An 18,870-nucleotide genomic window follows, 5' to 3' on the forward strand; every position below is an offset into this window, starting at 1 on the left:
CAATCCGCGTGGAGAGGAGGGGCAAATGCCCCGGGATGGGCGGGGCCAGTCCCATTTCCGCTCTCGACATTGGTCAGAGTTGTTGCGGGGGCGGAGCGATCGGTCAGCTGAGCGTGAGCGGGGCCGTGCGGCGCGGGCCATGGCGGGCTGGGGGTCGTTCTACCGGGGCGAGGGCCTGGAGGAGGAGGAGGAGCAGCAGGAAGAGGAGGAAGAGGCTGAGGCGGTCGGTAAGGGCCCCCCACCCCCTCACGGAATGCAGCCTGCTTTCCAGGCTCCATGGGCGGACGGGCCGCTGCTAAAACTGTTTCCCCCGTTCCGTAGCGGAGCAGAGGTTTTCGGGCCGGGACAGCCTCATCTTCTTGGTGGATGCCTCCAAGGCCATGTTCGAGTCCGACGGGGAAGCAGAGACCCCTTTCGACATGACCATCCAGGTAGGGATGGATAAACTGCTAAGGCAAGACTTTCACACTGTTTTCTGAAAACTATTTTCTTGTAATTTTGACCTGGGTGCGTTTTTTTCAGTGCATCCGGAATGTGTATACCAGCAAAATTATCAGCAGTGACAGGGACCTGTTAAGCGTTGTGTTCTATGGTACAGAAAACAACAAGAATTCGGTAGATTTCAAGCACATTTATGTTCTCCAGGAGCTGGACAATCCAGGTAAAGTGTTGTGAAGGTTGTGTAAAAAAAGGGAGTAAGGAAATTGGTGTAGTAGCATTGTCAATAACTGATCTCTCTAAAATCAGCTATCAGATAAGTTCTTACTGAAATCTACTGTTGGTGGTGGGGATAGATTTTGATATTTATTGAAAGCTTAGAAACTTCATGAGAGCCTAGCATTTTCTCTTAGAGTTGGTTCAGATCCTTTTCTATGCCTTTTCTTATATTTTAATGTGGTGGCTTCACTTGCTGTCTGCTAAACCTTGAGTACCTGAGTATCTCAAAAGAACTCTTGAATGTCAATCAGAAAAGTGTGTGTCCATGTTAAGGCATCACAGATTCCAGCTGATGGAGAATATCACAGAGTAGCTGAGGTTGGATGGGATTTTGGAGTTCATCTTGACCAGCCCTCCTGCTCAGGGACTGTCAGCTAGAGCAGGTGGTTCAATATGGTAGCCTCTTTGGCGTGTTCCATCTCTTATTTTCATAACAAGTTCTGCAATTCTTGAATTTTGCTCTTTCATTTTCTTGAGATTACATACCATCTGCTTGATAGCAAGTGCTGGTTGCTGAATTGGAAAGGCAGTAGGAGAAGTGCAAAGAATACTTGCTAGTGTTGACAGATTGTCTGGCAGTTGAGAGTCTTCTGGGGGGATTTTGTCTACAACTTTTATTACAGCCTTTATCTCTGAGGATGTTTGATTTCATTTCCTTTACTAGGGGGTGTGGGTTTAGCGACACAGGGGCTTCTCCTGAAAGAGTTGAGCCTTGTCCTATTTTCAGAATTTCTTACAATAGAGACCTGATAGGACTGCCTTAGGTTCTTCTCCCTTTTCTGGCAGACAGTGCCTTTTAGGTCTTGCATTTTCATTTTCCTCCTCCTTCCCTGCTTGTCCTTTCTCCCATGTTAGAGGCAGTAGCCTCGCTGTGAGGATAAAAACAGCATGGGTGAAAGGTGGGTGTTGTTCTGATGCCTTCTGAGGCTACCTAGAACAGAGGCTAGATGGTGTTAAAGGAATAAAGTAGGTATTTATTAAGTGGTCTTCAAAGGATACACCTTGGGCAGTCCAAGAGCCCCGCTGTGGCTCCACCCAAGATGGATCCTGCATCACGAGGTTTCACACTTATATAAGTTTTGCTCCATTTACATATTGAGGTTAATTGTCCAATTACAGCTTCAGCTTATGAGGTCCCGTCCTCCCAGATTGCTCTCCTCAATTTGCTGTTGTTTACACTTTTTGGGCCTGAAGCTGCAAGAGTGTCCCTGGTTCTCAGGCTGGAAAAGGATTGCTTTGCCTAGCTGCCCTGTGAAGGGAACTTGTTGACACTTTATATGAAATTCAGAGTTATATACCAATGCAGTACAGAAGCTAGAAAATATGAAAGCTAAAACTTAAGGCATCAGTTCAAAAGGAGCAGAATTGTGTGTTTGCTGCCCTGGAGAGCAGTACTTTGGAGAAGGAAGAGATGCTGTAGGTGATTATTATGGAGTACATAATTGTGAACAATTTATGTTAAAGGACAGATAAGGAGATGAAAATAAAATAGTAAAGGCAGAGGAAAACATTTTCAAATTAATTTTTGTAAGTGCTATAGAGCTTAAGGACAAAGGAAGAAGCTCTCTAGACTGCAGTGGCTGAAAAACAAAAGCTTGTCTCCCATTGTAGAATAACAGGAGAGAACAGAACCTGCTGATAGACAGGTGGGAAAAAGAGTCCTAGCTGGGTTGAAGTAATCCTCAGAGCTTCAGCAGGGCTGTGGACACCTGACCTGAACGTTGCTGTGCTCAGTGTGGTGATCTGTGGGCTTCGTCTCACCTCTGTGTGCATTCTCTCTGATGCGAGGAAGGAGGAGGAGGAGCTCTCCACCTTCCCAGCATGCTGTGGTGATGCAGGATGCATTTCAGGCTCCTCTCTTTTCTGTGGTGGTGCAGCAGTCTGCTGTGCCTCTGCAGTAGGTGCAGTTTGCTGCCTTTGCTGCTGAGCACTTGGCATTCAGTGGAGGGGGTTTGCAATACTTTGATCCCTGTCTATTTCCCTTCCCCACAGAAAGAGCCCACATTGGTGCCAGGGCATTTTGTGTCCTCTTGCCCTAGCAGGTGCTTTCAGTGGTAACTGGCTTGTGATATTGTTAGGCCATGCTGGACAGTTTTCTCAGCCAGGTGTTGGAAGAACATTGCTGTTGGGGAACATGAAATGGGAAAGCCTTATAAATATGATTGCCTGGCAAAAGATTTTGAGCATATAGAAACTATAAGCAAGATTGAAATGAAAGCAAGCTTTGAGATACCTTAGTTACTGAACAACTGGAAAACAATGGTATGGCCAGACTGGAGGTAATCCCCTTTTGATGAAACAATACCCTCTGCTTGCAGACAGGTCCAAGGGTCAGAGCAGACCATACTAGCTTAGAAGAAGGGGTCCAGAGAGTAGTTTTTACGGTTTAAAGTGTAACACAGTATAGTAATGTAATGATTCTTATAGGCTGTATGTAAATGCTATAGGATGTGTATATGGTACTAGATTGGTTAGTGAGAATTAGAATATTCAACACGGAAGAAGATTTATTGTATTGTAATGAGAACCTCACTCTCTTACCCTTTAACACTCTTACCTTTTTTACTCCCTTACTCTCTTACCCTCTCACCCTCTCTACCCCTCTCTCCTCTCGGGCCTGCTCCGAGCTGCGGCTGGCAGCTCCCAGCAGGGCTCTGCACCCGGGCCCTTTGCAATAAACCACAAGTTCCACGACCTGGCTTCAGAGATCTCTTGTCTCCGTCTGTCCCAACCGTCCTAACCCCCTACACATTGCCACAGAGGTGCCTGGGAGCATTCCTTGGATGTCAGCTCTAAGGGACCCCTGGTGCATGCTTGGAAGAGCTCGTGGTACTTCTGGCAGTATTCCCAATGCCTGTGGATGCTGTTCCCCCCCAGGTGCGAAGCGTGTTCTGGAGCTGGACCAGTACAGGGGAGAGGAAGGCCGGGCCCTGTTCCGGGAGAGCTTTGGCCACAGCGCTGACTATTCCCTGGGGGAGGCGCTCTGGGCCTGCTCCAACCTCTTCAGCGATGTCCGTGTCAGGCTGAGCCACAAGAGGATCATGCTCTTCACCAACGAGGATGACCCCCATGCCAATGACAGTGCTAAAGCCAAGCTGGCCAGGACCAGAGCTGGTGATCTGAGAGACACAGGTCATTCTTTCCCCTTTTCATTTTAGACACAGGAAACGTGATGAGTCTTTGCAGCAGATGTTAACTGCATTGCTGGTTTGTGATGGAAAAAGATGTAAAATCATCGGAACTGGGGAATCTTTCTGAAAGTTCCTAAACTAGAAACTTGGTGTCTAATCTTAATTAGAATAGATGTTTTCTGATCTGGTATTCAATAGCTAGCACTTGTTTTCTAGGATCTGTTTCTAGTTTGATAGCATAAATGGGGACATGACAGGGCCAAGAAAATTGACTTTTTTTTGTCATTGTACCATTTTTCAGGAAGGGAATAATAACACCAAGTTAACACAAAAAGAAAATTACTTTAATGGTTCCATTTTGAATCAGCTGAAGGGCATCAGCCTGAGCTCAGAGAATAGGCAGCATTAGTTCAGCTGTGTAGCTGAGGTAACCAGTGATGTTGGAATTCCGGAGATGTCTCACTAACCAACATCTAGAAGCCGTGAAGCTTACTTAATCCATTAGCCCCTATAACTAAGGGAAAGGGGATTTTCTGAACTTTTTACTCCCCTCTATGTCTGAGGTAAGATTATATTTTATAGGAGCTTATCAGAGCCATTTCATATTCATTGCTGTCCAGATTCTTAATTAGAGAGGAAACATTTTCTATTCTACATTGTTTTGACTGAAGTTAATATTCCCTTTCTCCAGAATATTTCACATTTGGTACAGATGACAATTTGGACCTCATTCTTATTTAAATTTTTTGTGTAGATAATCTGAGAGTGCTGAGATATATGCTGATGCAAGAAAAAAGCAGTTTCTTATCCTGCTCTTATTTCTTCCATTGTTTCTAGGCATCATCTTGGACTTGATGCACTTGAAGAAGCCTGGAGGGTTCGATATCTCTTTGTTCTACAGGGATATTATAAATGTAGCAGAGGATGAGGACCTTGGGATCCAGCCTAGAGAGTCAGAGAAACTGGAACATCTCATGAAGAAAGTACGAGCAAAGGAGACAAAGAAAAGGGCTTTAGTCAGGTTTGTGCCTAGTTAGGATCCATCATTCATTTTCATCAGGAAAATAACCTGATGTTATTTTCAGACTGCATCTCACTTTCCTCTTCTGGAATGATTGGTCTTTAAAGGCACTTTCAAGTGCTTACATTCCTCAATCTTAATTCTTTAGTCCAAGATTGGTGTTTATTCTGTAGTTTCCAAGGATATTTGTGGATGAGAAGGATGAGAAGAGCAGAGTGGATCTCTTGTTTCCTCTGTGTGATATCTCCTGTATTGATCTTGGCCAGAAATGATAATTTGTTAAAAAATTACATAATTGCCAAGTACTTACTTAGAAAGCTGCAACATAAAAAGTAGTGTATAGTGAAATCTGATTGAAATTAGGCTTTTCTTGCCAACACTAACTTTAAAAAAGCATCTGAATGTGAATGCTAGGTATTTTTTTTTATAATTAAGTAGTTCTATGTTGCCAGTCTGTCTAGGTACTTGGCATGGATTCACACAGCCTTGATATTTCTAATCTCCTACTAAAAGATTAGAGATACTTAAGAAAGATTACAGGGATCTTGACAAAGCAGATAGAAAGTATTTTTGGAACCACATGCTCTGTAACAGTTGCTTTTTTAGGGAGTGAGTTCATAGCAGAATGCTGTGGAAGCACAGTAAGGGAATGAACTTCAAGACCTACTTTCTTTTTCCCAGTAAATATTTATAAGGTATCCCAACGTGAGCTGTTGTCACTGGCATTCTTGCTCCTGCTTGCAGCCTTATTTTCTTTTCTGGCAATGTTCCTTAAGTTTTCTAATAGCTGGGGAGGAAGAATCCCAAACCAGTGATATCTTTTACAAGAGAGGAAGTTGCGTTTGTAGTAACTCACGGTTCTACTCTCATAACTTGAAGATTACCTCTATTTTTAAACTTTTACATGCAATTTTTTCTCTAACATCTGATTTATATTTTTTCTTAAATCTTGGTATTGTTTGTCTTAGTGATTTTTTTGGGGGGAGAATTTTGCCTTCTATGCAAACAGCTGTGAGAATTCATGGACATTACAATAGGCATAATTGGGATACCCAAATGGGGACTTGTCCTGTGCTCTGTTTGAGCATAGCTGCCCTTCAGTGGAAAAAAAAGGTCAAAGAAATATAGTAAATGACTTGTGTTTGGATGACTTTTATGATGAGAAATGATGATATTGCAAAAATATTTTTATTCAAGTGAGATTATGACTCAAGTGATAGTATGTTTCCGAAGATATATGTGATTTTGGGGGAGGAGAATGGGAGAAGGTCAAAGGAAATAACTTACACGAGAAGGTGATTTTCTTCTGCAGCAGTGATTTTTCAGCAATCTCAAGTCCGTATCTGCTTTTTTTACACAGGCTAAATCTGCATCTGGGCAAAGATGTGGCACTTTCTGTTGGTGTTTATAACCTTATTCAAAAAGCTTATAAACCACATCCGGTGAAGCTTTATCGGGAAACTAATGAACCTGTTAAAACCAAAACAAGGATGTTTAGTGGGAAAACAGGCAGCTTGCTCCTGCCCAGTGACACTAAAAGGGCTCAGGTAACTTTTTTGATTATGTGCCTGCTTTTTCTTGTCTCTCTGATGTGTGAGGGAGATGCCAATTCCCTTGCTGCTTTTGTTTGTGTTGCACTTTCCAGATGAGATACAGAAGTATTTGCATCTGTATGCACCTGGGGGCAGGCTGGTCGTGTTGTGAGCTCTGCAGGGTGAGAATGGGTTATCTCCCTAGCCTGGCTGTCATGGGAAGGCATAGCTGCTGGTGGGAATGCTGTCAGGAGCAGAGGTCATTTCTTCCTGTAAGGCAGAACGAGGTTGTCAGAGCCTGACCTTGTGTGACCCTGGGCCATTGTCACTGCTGTCAACTTTTGGATCGTTAGGAACAGATTTGATCCATTTTGTTAAACATACAAGTGTGAATCACAGGGGAGTTGGAGCTGTTTTCCAAACAAAAGGCATGTTTCCTTTGGAGTTTTTTGTATAAATTTTTCTTTGTTTTGCCTCCCCACTTGATGGTTTGGCTGTTGTAAATTGAGTGTCACATTGTGATCAAGCACAGCTTTATTTCAAAACAGGTTATGTAGTTGCTAAGTATACCATCACAAGTGTGCTTTGCATCTTCTTCCATGTTGGTAGTTCTTAAAATTGTTGTCTTAAAATGAAGTATTTAGTCTATTTATAGTGGATATTAGTTTATAGAAATAAAGTATAAACAGAAAGCTGAGTAATAAGCCCTGGTGTTTACCTTCAGCAACTGGACTATTATATGGTTTTGATTTTGTGAGGCATGAGTGGTACTACAGAAACATTGTTTCTCAGTCACTATTTCTGTCAGGAGCAGGTAGCTGACTGAATCAAGCTTACAGTTGGACAGGACCTCTGAAAAAGTCTGGTATAACCTGGCCCAGAGCAAAACCAGATCAGGTTGCTCAGAGCTTTTTTGGGACACCTCTGAAGAACTCCAGAGATGAGATGTGACAGCCTCTCTGTATCGGGGCTTAGCCATTTTCTTAGAAAACTGCATTTTGCTTATGTTCAGGTAGAATTTTCCTTGGGATAATTGTCACAGACTGTCACTTGCCAGTTCAGTGTGCACTACTCATGAGGGTTTACACTGTCTTGTCTATAACCTTCTTTTAAATAGTGGAACACAGCAATTGCATCCTCTTCCTGCACTTCCTGCCCTGTCCTGCCTCCTGGTCCTCATTTTTTTTTATGCTGGCAGCCCTATCATCTGCTCTTCCCTGGTTTAGACATACGGAAACCGACAGATTGTGCTGGAGAAAGAGGAGACGGAAGAATTAAAACAGTTTGATTCTCCAGGTTTGGTTCTGATTGGCTTCAAACCACTTTCAATGCTAAAACAGCAGCACCATGTCAGGCCCTCCCAGTTCATCTATCCTGAGGAGTCCCTGGTGAGAGGTAAGCAAAGATGGCAAGAGAAGTTTTATCACCTTGCATTAGTGTAACCTGCTGATCCATCGTGTGGTTGGGTGGGGATCATTGAGTGTAAAAGCTTTGTCTAATTTAAAAACTTGCTAATGTTAAGAAGAACTGAATTAACTGTTATTGCCCCTCTCAGCTGCAGATATTTCTTGTTTTCTTCTATAGCAGAGCAGCCAGTTGTGCTTCATGTTTATCCATCATGACAAGCAGCCAATTAAACCAGGCAGATGTAGTCACAAAGTACTTGTTTTAGCCATTCATGAAAGTGAAGGATCCTAGTACCTGACAAGAAGGTAAAGATAGTCAAAAAAGCCCAAATAAAACCAACAACAAAAAAACCTAAATCCCAAACCGGGGAGATAATTGCTGTTTTTAAGTCCATATCAGCTAGGAGTGGAAACATGATACTCAGGAAGTATAGTTGAATTAACAGCGCTTTATAGGCTTGTAAAGAGAGAAGGGAAGGACATTTAGAACTGCTTATATTTGCCTTTTTATATGTATACATACGTCTGTTTATCTAGAAATATATCCCAATCTGCAATAGTAAGAAAAAACCTTTAGCTCCTCGGTCTAGCAGTGGATAAAGAGGGCTGAGTTATGACAAAAGCCTTTGCAGGCTCTGACTAAAGAAGAACCCTTATGCCTGCTTCTCTAACTGCAGTTTCCTGGCTCAACCATGTTATTTATATGTTAGTCTTTTTCTGACCGTCTTGCCTGGTGAAATATACCTGAGGCAAACAAGTGTCTCAGGAATAGTACCGAAGTCTGAATTCTTAGTGTGTTACTTACTCAAAAGGTCTGTGGTCTGCTTCTATTGTGATGTCCCACCAAACAAAAATAGACTTTGTAGATAAAATGTCACAATATTCAATCTCCCAGATGGTAGTGATTTCACTTCTTCCACCAGAACTCTCACTGATGGTCAGGAGAGGCTCTCTAACATTGTCCATTTTGAATCTTCTCCCTTCCAGAATTTGCTTTTTACCTCCACAATAATGCAAGCATTTCCAAGAAGTTGCAGGGTTATATCTAGGGTTATATTCCAGAACAAAGGAGCAAAGCTGTCTGTGTGACCAGTCCCCTCTTTCCTTTGCAGGCAGTACAACTCTGTTTAATGCCCTATTGATGAAGTGCTTGGAGAGGGAGGTGATGATGCTGTGCAGGTACACCCCTCGCCGCAACATCCCTCCTCGCTTCGTGGCCCTGGTTCCCCAGGAGGAAGAGCTGGATGAGCAGAAAGTGCAGATAGCCCCTCCAGGTATGGGAAGAGATGCTGCCTTTCCCTGCATGATTAGATCTTAGTGCCAACCTCCCTAAAACTGGGGAAAATGCTTTCCAACATTCCTTTTCTTCAGTTTTGCCAGTGTAAGCATCTGATGTTGAATCTATTTTTAAAGCCCCAATTGCATCCGTGGTTGCTCAGGTATGACCTGGCTAGAGTGTTTTCCCTACCTCCTACCTATTTTTTGCAGATTCAAATAACTGATGTAGAAATTAAAAGCCTTTTTTTCCTGTTTGAAAACTAGACAGAATGTGTTTTCTTGAATTATGTTCTCTCCTTGAATAGATGGTAAAGTATTAGATAAATAATCTCACATACAGTGAGCTTCATGCCATGTCAGACGAGTGGGGAGTGATTAGGGAGCAGATTTCTGCTGTTTTGCATTTTCTCACCTCTTTAAGTGCAAAAACATCTTCTAGGAGAATGTAAAGTAGGGAAGTAACACTGCTTGTGTACAAAATAAAGTATTTCAGAATAATGTGGGCAATATCTTGATTTTCAAACAAATCTTTCTCAAGCTCAGACCCAGTGGGAGAGGTGGACTAGTTGATCTCCTGCATATAAAGCAAGTCTCTGGTATCCAACTGGTAGCTATGAATTTAGTCTGAATGTCTTTCACAAAGCCATTAGTGGTGTTGGTTACATCATTGAGATTGGGATTGAGTGTCATGCTGTAGGCACTTGGAAGTATTATGGATTGCTGTTGTTAACAACAAAACAGGTAGTTAGTTTGGAGTCATCAGACCTAGATAATAACCATCTTGGTTTTTCTATAAATTATTTTGAGACCATTCCTCTGTGTAACTGTTGTCTTCCTCCCTCTCTTCTCTGTAGGTTTCCACGTGATTTTTCTACCCTATGCAGATGACAAACGTAATGTTGATGTCACAGAAAATGTGCCAGCCAGCCAAGAGCAGGTAGACAAAATGAAGGAAATAATTCAGAAGCTGCGGTTCAAATACAGGTACCTGGAGATAAATAGGGTGCAGGGGGTGGCATGGGGAAGAAAGCACAACCATTGCTTGCTCAGTTGCACATGTTGTTCAGCTGTGGTGTTCCTGAGATTAGATTTTGATGTATTTTGATAGAAATTGCTTCTCTTTGCAGTAGCTTTGTCCAAACTTTATTCTTAATCATTCTGGATACCCAGGCACCACAATGCTTTATGTAGCACGTTCTGGAGTTCTTTGTAGAATTGCTCTTGTTCTCTGGACTGTTGTCATTTGTTGCAGAGGTATCACATTTTATTGTGGTTCTGCCACTCTACAGCAGATCAGACCCAGATCATTTAAATTAGAGCACTTTAGAAAGAAGAGATAGGTCTTTTTTTCGTTATAGCTGGGATAAATGCTATCAAGTACTTTCATGGGAGATTTTTTTCCCTAGATATGTGGAAGCCACCATAACTGTACATAAAGTATAATACCACTATCTCCTTTTGCTTCATACAACTTTCTAACTGTCACACAGCATTCTTATGTGGTTGATACATGACAGGATAGTGATTCAGCAGGTAAATTGCAAAGAGGAGAAGCAGTTCTGGTGCAATGGATTGTTGTGTGGGAAAGAGGGAAGTTTTATTCTCACATAAGTTGGTGGTAGATCTTAAGTATTTTGTCTGTCTTCTTGGCAGCATGCATTGACATTTTGGGGGATTCTTGACAGGGCTGACAGCTTTGAGAACCCAGTTTTGCAGCAGCACTTCAGGAATTTGGAGGCTTTGGCGCTGGATATGATGGAACCCGAACAAGCTGAGGATCTTACAAGTGAGAACTATTGGCGGGTGTGAAGGGAGGCAGGGTATGGGACTCGTGACTTTGTTATGAGTCAAATATGTGCTACTACAAACCCAAATGTCTTTTAAGAAATATTTCAGTTGTGTGCAGTTTGACTATGTAGGATTCTGGTTGGGTCCATTCTGAAATACTAAAACCTTATTTTCTATTCCTGTCACTTATAAGGTAAAGAAAAAAATTGCCCACTTTACCATCCAAAATTAAAATTGAATCACATTTTTCCTATGGTGAGAAATGCTTTCATTGAAATTCCTCTGTTCAAGATTCTCGTTAATATTTCAGTGTGATAAATGGAGTGAATGAAGATAATTATTCTGCTGGGGGCAGGGCTGCCACCTAGTGAGGGGGAGAGTTTAACTGTGAGTGAATTGTATAACCACAGAGTGGGTCAGGAGGGCAGGGACCACAGTGGTCCCTTCTGGTCCAACCCCCTGCCAAGCAGGGTTGTCCTACAGCACATTGCACAGGGTACGTTCCAGGGAGTTGTTCAATTATTTTTCCAGCGAGGGATACTCTACAACCTCTGTGGGTGACCTGTTTCAGTGCTCAGTCACCTTCCCAGGAAAGGTTTTCCTCCTGTTCAGATGGCTCTTCCTGTGCTTCAGTTTCTGCCCATTGCCTCTTGTCCAGTTGCTTGGCACCACCAGGAGCCTGGCACTATACTCTTGACACCTTCCCTTCAGATACTTAGATGAAGTTCCCCTCTCAAGTCATCTCTTCTGGAGGCTGAACAGTTCCTTCAGACTTTCCTCATAAGGAAGCTGTTCCAGTCCTTTAATCACCTTCGTTGTCCTCTGCTGGAGCCATTCCAGGAGTTCCAGATCTCTCCTGTACTGGGGAGCCCAGAACTGGACGCAGCATTCCAGATGTCCAAACTCTTGATATTACCAAGAGCTGTAAATTTCTCATTTGGGAGTATCATAACACGAGTATTTGCATTTTTGCATGCTTGCAGCACACTTGTGGACTAGTTATTACAGAAGCACAGTTGTGTCTGGCGATGTTACTGAAAAACAGTCAGACTTGTTAGCAGCAATGCAGCTCTAAGAAGCAGGTGTTCTTTATTACAGTGCTGGATGCATGAAGGGATATTTCCACTAAAATCGTGCGTCTCTAGTACAGAAAAAGCTGTTTTTGTAGGTTTTCTCAGAAGAAACATACATGTGGTAATCATTTCCCCAAAATCATTAACGTGTTAGTTCACCTTTGTGCACACGTTCTTCAGTCCCAGGGGTCTCTCTCATGGTCATAGACCCTAAAGTTACAGCTGGATGCTTGATGAACTGGTGTTACATCCCAATACAGAGTGCAGTTGGCATACCTAAGCTGGTTCATATTTTGTGAGTCTCTTCTTGGTGAATGTTTAACATGATCCTACAAAATAAAGTATTGTGTAGTTCCATACACTAACGGTTTTCTAGAATGAGCGTTGTGTTTTTCCCAGCGGGTGAGCTGATAGTTCATCTGGCAACAGGATGGCCTTGCAGGCTTTCTTGTGATCACACTGTTTCTGAGAGGGCAAATCTTTACCTTTTGTCAGTGCCAAAGTCTGAACAGATGAGCCACAGGCTGGGCAACCTGGTGGACGAGTTTAAGCAGCTGGTTTATCCCCCTGACTACAATCCTGATGCAAAGGCTGTAAAGCGAAAACAAGGTAAGTAATGGTGGTGCAGACACAAAATATAATGTCTGTATTCTGTTAAGAAGCGCCTGTGTTTTCAGTTTGTCTCATAGCTTAAGGTAGCTGCTTGTGCAACAACTCTGCCAATCTCCACAATGAGGTATTATATCCAGTATTGCTTCTTAGAGAGTAGAGAATATTGTGGTATCCAGTTGGAGAGTTGCTGGAGTGACAAAATGCAGGGTGAAGTATAAGAAGTAACGTGGGTAAATGGCTGCAGAATATGTATATATAATTTTAGCAACTTTCTGTTTTACAACAGAACAGTAAAATCACTTGTGCTTTCAGTTTGTGTTGGTGAGACTTTTATGCATGGGCTGTTTAGCAAGTCCAAGATGGGCATCTTAATGGCTAAATGTGTAAGCAATGCTGAAGTCCATGTGTAATTTGGGAGTCTATGAAAGACTGCATAAAGTGAGTGTCAGTTAGCTGAGCTCCCTGTGGATTCATTGCATTCTGCTGTCTCAACGAGAATCCCTTAAAAGTTTCGTTTGGAGGGTGATGCTTTCATCAGAACACACAGTTTCATACTTCAGTTAAGATCACTCCTATCAATGAAATACTGCATGATTTACATAGTGACGCCTGTTTCTTAAAAGAAAACATGAAAAAACTAGGTCTGTGAGTGTGTAGCTGTTAATGCACCATGTGCTAATGGCCATTAATTATGGTATGTGTAAGAAACATTAATGTCTTTCTAATTTTTAAAATCTTTGTGATCTAAAATGTATCTTTCTAGCTTCTGATGGTCAAACTGAGAAGAGGCCCAAGGTGGAAGTCTCAGAAGATGAGCTGCGGAGTCATGTGCAGAAGGGCACTCTAGGCAAGCTCACCGTACCTGTCCTGAAGGATGCATGCAGGTTTTTGGGGTTGAGATGTGGAAACAAGAAGCAGGAGCTTGTGGATTCTTTAATTGCATACTTTAATGAGCACTAAGCTGGAGAGGGAGGCCCTGGTTTACTTCTGTCTGCTTAGAATCTTGATTGTCTTATGTGGGTGCTGTGTCTATTTAATCTTGCTATGAAAGAGATGGCAACTAAATGTTGCTTTGTCTAGCAGTGGAGAAACTTTTTACTTAGTTGTGAAACATCTCTGCAAAGTTGGATTCTATTGACAGTAGGTAATGGCAGAACTAAATTCCCTGTGAACTCAGGTCACCCACTGCACATGGACAGAGTTGTGCCTTGCTGGTTTCTTAATAAAAGTTTGGATCTTTTCTTTTGCAACACTGACTGTGCCATCTCAGCATCATGAAGACAGCAGAACTCACTTCAGTGTAAGGAAACACAGTGATCTGTGTTAATGGCACCACATGAATCCAAGCAGCAGATTGAGTCTGTGTCCTAACAGAGGGTATAAATATGTATTAGTCTCCAAAACAGCCAGTATCACTACTAGTAATCAATTTGGGTTCTTTTCTGCCATCACCATTACAAGTATTACCAGCAGATCTTAAAAGAAAAAAATCATTATTGGGAGGCAGTATCCAATCCCTTGGGCAAAAAGGTGGCACTTAAATCTGCACACACAGGTCTTCCATTTTTAAATGGTAATAGCAGAAGCTGGTTTAAAAATGGAAAACAAATTGTGTTCCCCGGAAGGCTGCAAGCATTTATCCCTATTAAATGACTGAGATGGCAAAGAGCTTTTCTACCTCTCTAAGTGAATGAGTCAGACTATTGTGCAGGCTTCTGTACTCAGACATGTGCTTTTAAAATAGAAGAATAGCAAGTTGTGGAGAGAGCCGTTGTTACATACAGCATTTTTACTTTTTTAGTCATACTTAAGAAGGCTGCAGCTGGGTGTTTTGGGTTTTAGACTTCTATCCCTGGCATGCCCCACCTGTCTTGCAGTGCAAGATGCCTAAAATCAATGAACAGTTATTGCTTTTGCTTTAGGAAATTACTAATTGTTTAGTGAAACTCTTAACATTTTATGGGACACAAACCTTGGATATCTGAGGTGTCCATTTTGGTCTGCATAGTGTTTTTAGTGTCCAGATTCCTCTGTGTGGCTCACAAACTGTCCTGTCACCAGTCTGTCATGTGGCACATGTGGAGCCAGCTGTGACCACCCTTCTGGCACTGTGACTGTCCTAGCTGTGCCAGCATGCTGCTCACTTCTACCTTGACAATTCCTCCAGAGCAGCTAGCCTGCACTGAGCTCTGCAGTACTGGAATTATGTTACCTGTTACACTTCCAATCAGCCTGGATTCGTTATTTTTAATAAAGATTTGCCTAAGCACTCAATTTATTTTGCCCTTGGGCAATGAAGTTACTGTAAATGCTTGTCTTAGCAAGGCTTGAAGAGTGGAATAGTGAGACTGTCCTGTCTGTAGTTCTGTGAATTGAATTCTGCAAGTACCCTTGTTAACACCTCTCTATGCTTGCTAACCCTCAGGCACACTATGTGCCAGGCTTTGGATGATTGTGGCATGTTTGCTCTAGGTTATTAGATCTGCCTCCTGGCTTTTTTTGTTGTTCTTTTTAATAGCAAGCTATCACATTATGCAGAAGTTTAAAAGGGATGGTGATGGAGTGCTCCAGAGCAGAAAAAGACAGTTTTGCTTGCTCAAGTATCCTTTATTTCTGCTCCTTGTGTGCTTTCTCTTACATCATCTGTCTTGGTACAATAGGGCAAATCCTTGGCAAAGCTGTAGTTCTAAACACAACTAGTTCAACAGTCAACATCAGTAGAAGGGAACAGGAGCCCTTCTAAACCTCATACATGTAAAAGGACTCTGAAGTATTTGGATCAGGTTCGTCTCAGCAAGGATTACTGGTATCAGCCATTTACAAAAATATACAAACATGATGTCTTTAGTCTTTCATGAGCTCGCTTCATCTGCTTGGGATGTACTTACTAAGGTATGAAGTTAGTGCCTCTGTGGAAACATTACAGAAAATTTTATTTTCCATTCTGCTATTGCACCTAATGGAGTTTCCACACTATTTTGCTTTGGCGTCCTGCAATAGAAAACATGTTTGATATTCCAGCACAGGGGTTTAAACTTTTCTGATCAGAGCAGAAATGCATTTATTATACAATATGTATTTAACTTAAACTAGATCCATAAAACTACCACTAATCCAGGCTGCTGTTGGTGCTCCATGCTGCTTTTCCAGGACATGAGATGATACAGCATTCTCTTCTTGAGACATATATTAATTTATCTGAAAAATTACTTGTTCTCTGTTTCCTTGGCCATGACTTAAAGGGGTTCATCTTCAGTCAGGTGACTAGAGTGCAGTAGCTAAAAAGCATGGCACTTTTTATAATTAACAGCCAGGTGTAGGGTACCCATCAGCCACAACAGGCTCCTCTCTGCCGTGTGTTTTGTGCTTAACTTCTCTAGGAAGCCCAACCTCAATGGTAACAGTTCATGCAAAGGAAACTGAAGGAGAACAAATTACTGCACTGCAATAGCCTTTAGGCAACCTGTGAGCAGTTTAGCTTTACAAGCAGAAACATTCCAGTTAGTTGCAAATACTTCACCAAGGGAATGACAATTCTATTTCGCTTTGCAGCATTTTTATTTTTTCTTAAAAAGTCAGTATTTAAAAGTAATCAAGTTAAGAGAGTTCCCCTTATGTACTGCCATAAGATTGCTGCTTGCCGTGCATCTCTTACAGGAGTCGCTTGTCTGGTTTCAAGAACAAGGCCTGTGCTCATCTTGGCTCTACCTGCTGCTACACAGTAGCTGCTGCCTGCCTTATACCTGCCTGTGCTGCTCCAGCAGCCTCAACACAGGGAACCTTTTCCTCAGTAGCCTAAACCGTTCAGAAAAGCAGAGTTACTTACACCTGCTGGAGGCTCAAGCTTGGCAGAAATACTGCATCACAGAGAAAGCTGACGGGTGGGTTAAAAAAGGCCTGAGCAGGCAGACAGGAAGACGAGGGAAGGACTTTTTTTTTCTGTCCTTCTTTCAAACATAAAACAGGAAACACAATTGTACAGTCACTTTTCAAGAAGTAATACAATGAGAATGAAAATGCTGGGGTGGAATAATAGAAAAGTGGGGGGATAGGAGGCAGAAACACTAAGAATTTAGCCATTATTAAACAAAAATGTGGCATTTTAAAATGAAACATTGATATCAAAACTATCGTCTCAACTGAAGCTAAACATTAATTTCCACTAATTTGCACTCTATTTCACACACACACTCCTATGGGCACTTAGACCAACAGTCTTTCTATGGCTTGCTGTACAGACTGGATCTGAGGCTTTAGCTGTGAGCCCTCCTTGATGGTGATGGAGCAGGCGATGACAGGCCGGGAAACGCCGCACGCCCGGCCCAGGGCTTGCTTGGAGCGCACAAACACGTATGGTACGTTCTTGTCCTCGCACAGAAGAGGGAGGTGCAGGATGATCTCCAAGGGCTCTGCATCTGCTGCCATCACAATGAACTCTGCTATTCCTCTGTTCAGTGTTTTGGTGGCTGTAAAAGAAACTGGAGTCAGTCTAGGTCTAATGTAAAACAACTTCAGGATATGCTGAAAGTGCCATCAGTGGGAAGAAGGTCTAGTGCATGGGACATACACTGGATCTGGATTCTAAGAGATTGCTGAGTTTCTATCCTTAAAAATTGTGGGGTTTTTTACAAATTTGACTAGTGAAGCCCCAAGCAACTGTGAAGGGAGGTTGTGAGCAGGTTGCACTAGAGGTACCTTCAAACCCAAATTTTTTATGGTTCTGAACTGGTTAGGCATCTGGTGACCCCAGTGCCACACCACTGAAGCATGCATGATTACAAACCATGCACCAGGAACACAGTTTGGGAATCTACCAGAACTGCATATAAATGTCAGAAAGATTACAGCTTAGTTCTGTCCCTGAATCTTGTTAAAGCAGGCTTGAAGGAGGAGAAAAGAGACGCACACCTGCAATAGCCAGATCTATATAAAATGAGCGATTCACAGCTACAGAGAAAAGACAATCTCTACCCATGGCATCTCACAAAATCCTCGTTGTGAGTTGTAGCACACTTTTCAACATGCAAGTCTCACCTTCATTGGCTCCCTTGCGTAGCTGCTTATAGTTGCAGGATTGCTGCACGAGATCCAGCAGCGTTTTGGTGAGCTGTGCATCAGCCAGCGGGTAAGCTTTGGGATTCACTTCTGCCTCACTCTAAAGGAAAAAGTAAACAATATTACAATAGGAGCAAAGGAGGTTTGGTCTGATTAACACTGCACAGGCATCATATCCACCACATATACTGATTTCTGAAGTTGTGTCTAATCTGCTCTGCTCATATAGAAGAAATGCCATTGCATTTTACTCCTAAAAGAGTAAGGATTCTTCTTGTATGAAAGTAAAGGGGAAGAGTAAGAAAGATATGCTTTACATCAAAGTAAAGAGTGCATCTACTCACAATCTATATCCTACAAAGCAGTGCACTTATGGGGCAGTCTTCAGGCGTTTTATACCACAAAGACTACACAAAATGAAAACACTTCAGTGCACCATAACAGTGCAAATTAACAGACTAACAAAAATTTGACGAAATCACCAGAAGAGCACGTATCTGGCTTATTGCTGCAAACCACACGTAGCTTCTAAACGTTAACGTGGGCAGCGGGGTGGCACAGCACCGAGGTCACAAGCGGTGTTAGCGACTGGCGCTGGTAGAACCGCGGCCTCTCCGGCTCCCAGCACGGCGCGGGGGTGACCCCAGGCACAGAGAGTCCCCCGTTACCGGGTGTCCCCAGGACCGCCAGCCCCCCGGGCCTCCTGCCCCGCAAGAGGCCGCACCCCCGCCCGCACGGCCTCCACGTGCTGCCCGCCGCGCAGCCGGAGAGCGGCCTCCCTCTACCGCAGGCTGGTGGGAGTGGGCAGGAGGAAGAGGAGAAGGAAGAATAGGAGGAGAAGGAGAAGGAGGAAGAGGAGACCGGGGCCCGACGCCACTCACCATGGCCGCGGCGCGGTCGCTGCTGCGGGCCCGAGCGCGCTATGAGGGAAGAAGCGGGAGCACTGCCGCGGCCGCCGGAAGGGAGGCGGTGCCGTGGCGGTTCCGGGGCGGAGCTGCCGTCCCCAGCGGGGCGGAGCCGCAGGGCAGCTCCGGCAGCGCCGATGGCGGCGGGGCCGTGTGGCGATCACGGGCCGCGCTGGGCGCTGTCGCTGCGCCCGCCGCTCTGCCTCGCCTGCGCCGTGGAGACCCTGGGCGACGGCAGCGCCTCGGTGGGCAGCGCCCGCCCCTTCCCGTGTGCGGCTGGGCCGCGGAGCCCCCTCAGCGGCGTGGCTGCCGCTCTCCTGCCCTCAGCTGGGGGCCGGGCCCGGCCGGTGTG

General features: G+C 43.6%; 3 protein-coding genes across 3 annotated transcripts in view; 2 read left to right on the forward strand and 1 right to left on the reverse strand.

Annotated features, from left to right (window-relative positions):
* The first annotated feature begins 90 nt into the window (after nt 1–90).
* Nucleotides 91–14,484, forward strand: XRCC6 (X-ray repair cross complementing 6). The gene is made up of 12 exons (XM_030959759.1): nt 91–227; nt 322–431; nt 523–661; nt 3,595–3,849; nt 4,686–4,869; nt 6,230–6,416; nt 7,628–7,796; nt 8,920–9,081; nt 9,940–10,069; nt 10,771–10,871; nt 12,442–12,555; nt 13,322–14,484. The coding sequence occupies exons 1-12, from the start codon at nt 140–142 to the stop codon at nt 13,516–13,518; spliced, it is 1,836 nt and encodes a 611-aa protein (XP_030815619.1). The 5' UTR covers nt 91–139; the 3' UTR covers nt 13,519–14,484.
* Nucleotides 14,485–15,587: 1,103 nt separating this feature from the next.
* Nucleotides 15,588–18,635, reverse strand: SNU13 (small nuclear ribonucleoprotein 13). The gene is made up of 3 exons (XM_030959760.1): nt 18,495–18,635; nt 17,593–17,713; nt 15,588–17,024 (listed from the first exon to the last, which is right to left on the reverse strand). Exons 1-3 carry the CDS (start codon nt 18,495–18,497, stop codon nt 16,762–16,764), a joined length of 387 nt encoding a protein of 128 aa, XP_030815620.1. The 5' UTR covers nt 18,498–18,635; the 3' UTR covers nt 15,588–16,761.
* The window catches only part of MEI1 (meiotic double-stranded break formation protein 1), a 38,188-nt gene continuing 37,768 nt past the window's right edge, over nt 18,451–18,870 (forward strand). Inside the window, 1 exon segment of the mRNA XM_030959758.1 lies at nt 18,451–18,763. Coding sequence (XP_030815618.1) covers nt 18,536–18,763 — 228 coding nt within the window. The 5' untranslated portion in view covers nt 18,451–18,535.

The sequence above is a fragment of the Camarhynchus parvulus genome, chromosome 1A (assembly GCF_901933205.1).
Source record: "Camarhynchus parvulus chromosome 1A, STF_HiC, whole genome shotgun sequence".
Classification (NCBI taxonomy): Eukaryota; Metazoa; Chordata; class Aves; order Passeriformes; family Thraupidae; genus Camarhynchus; species Camarhynchus parvulus.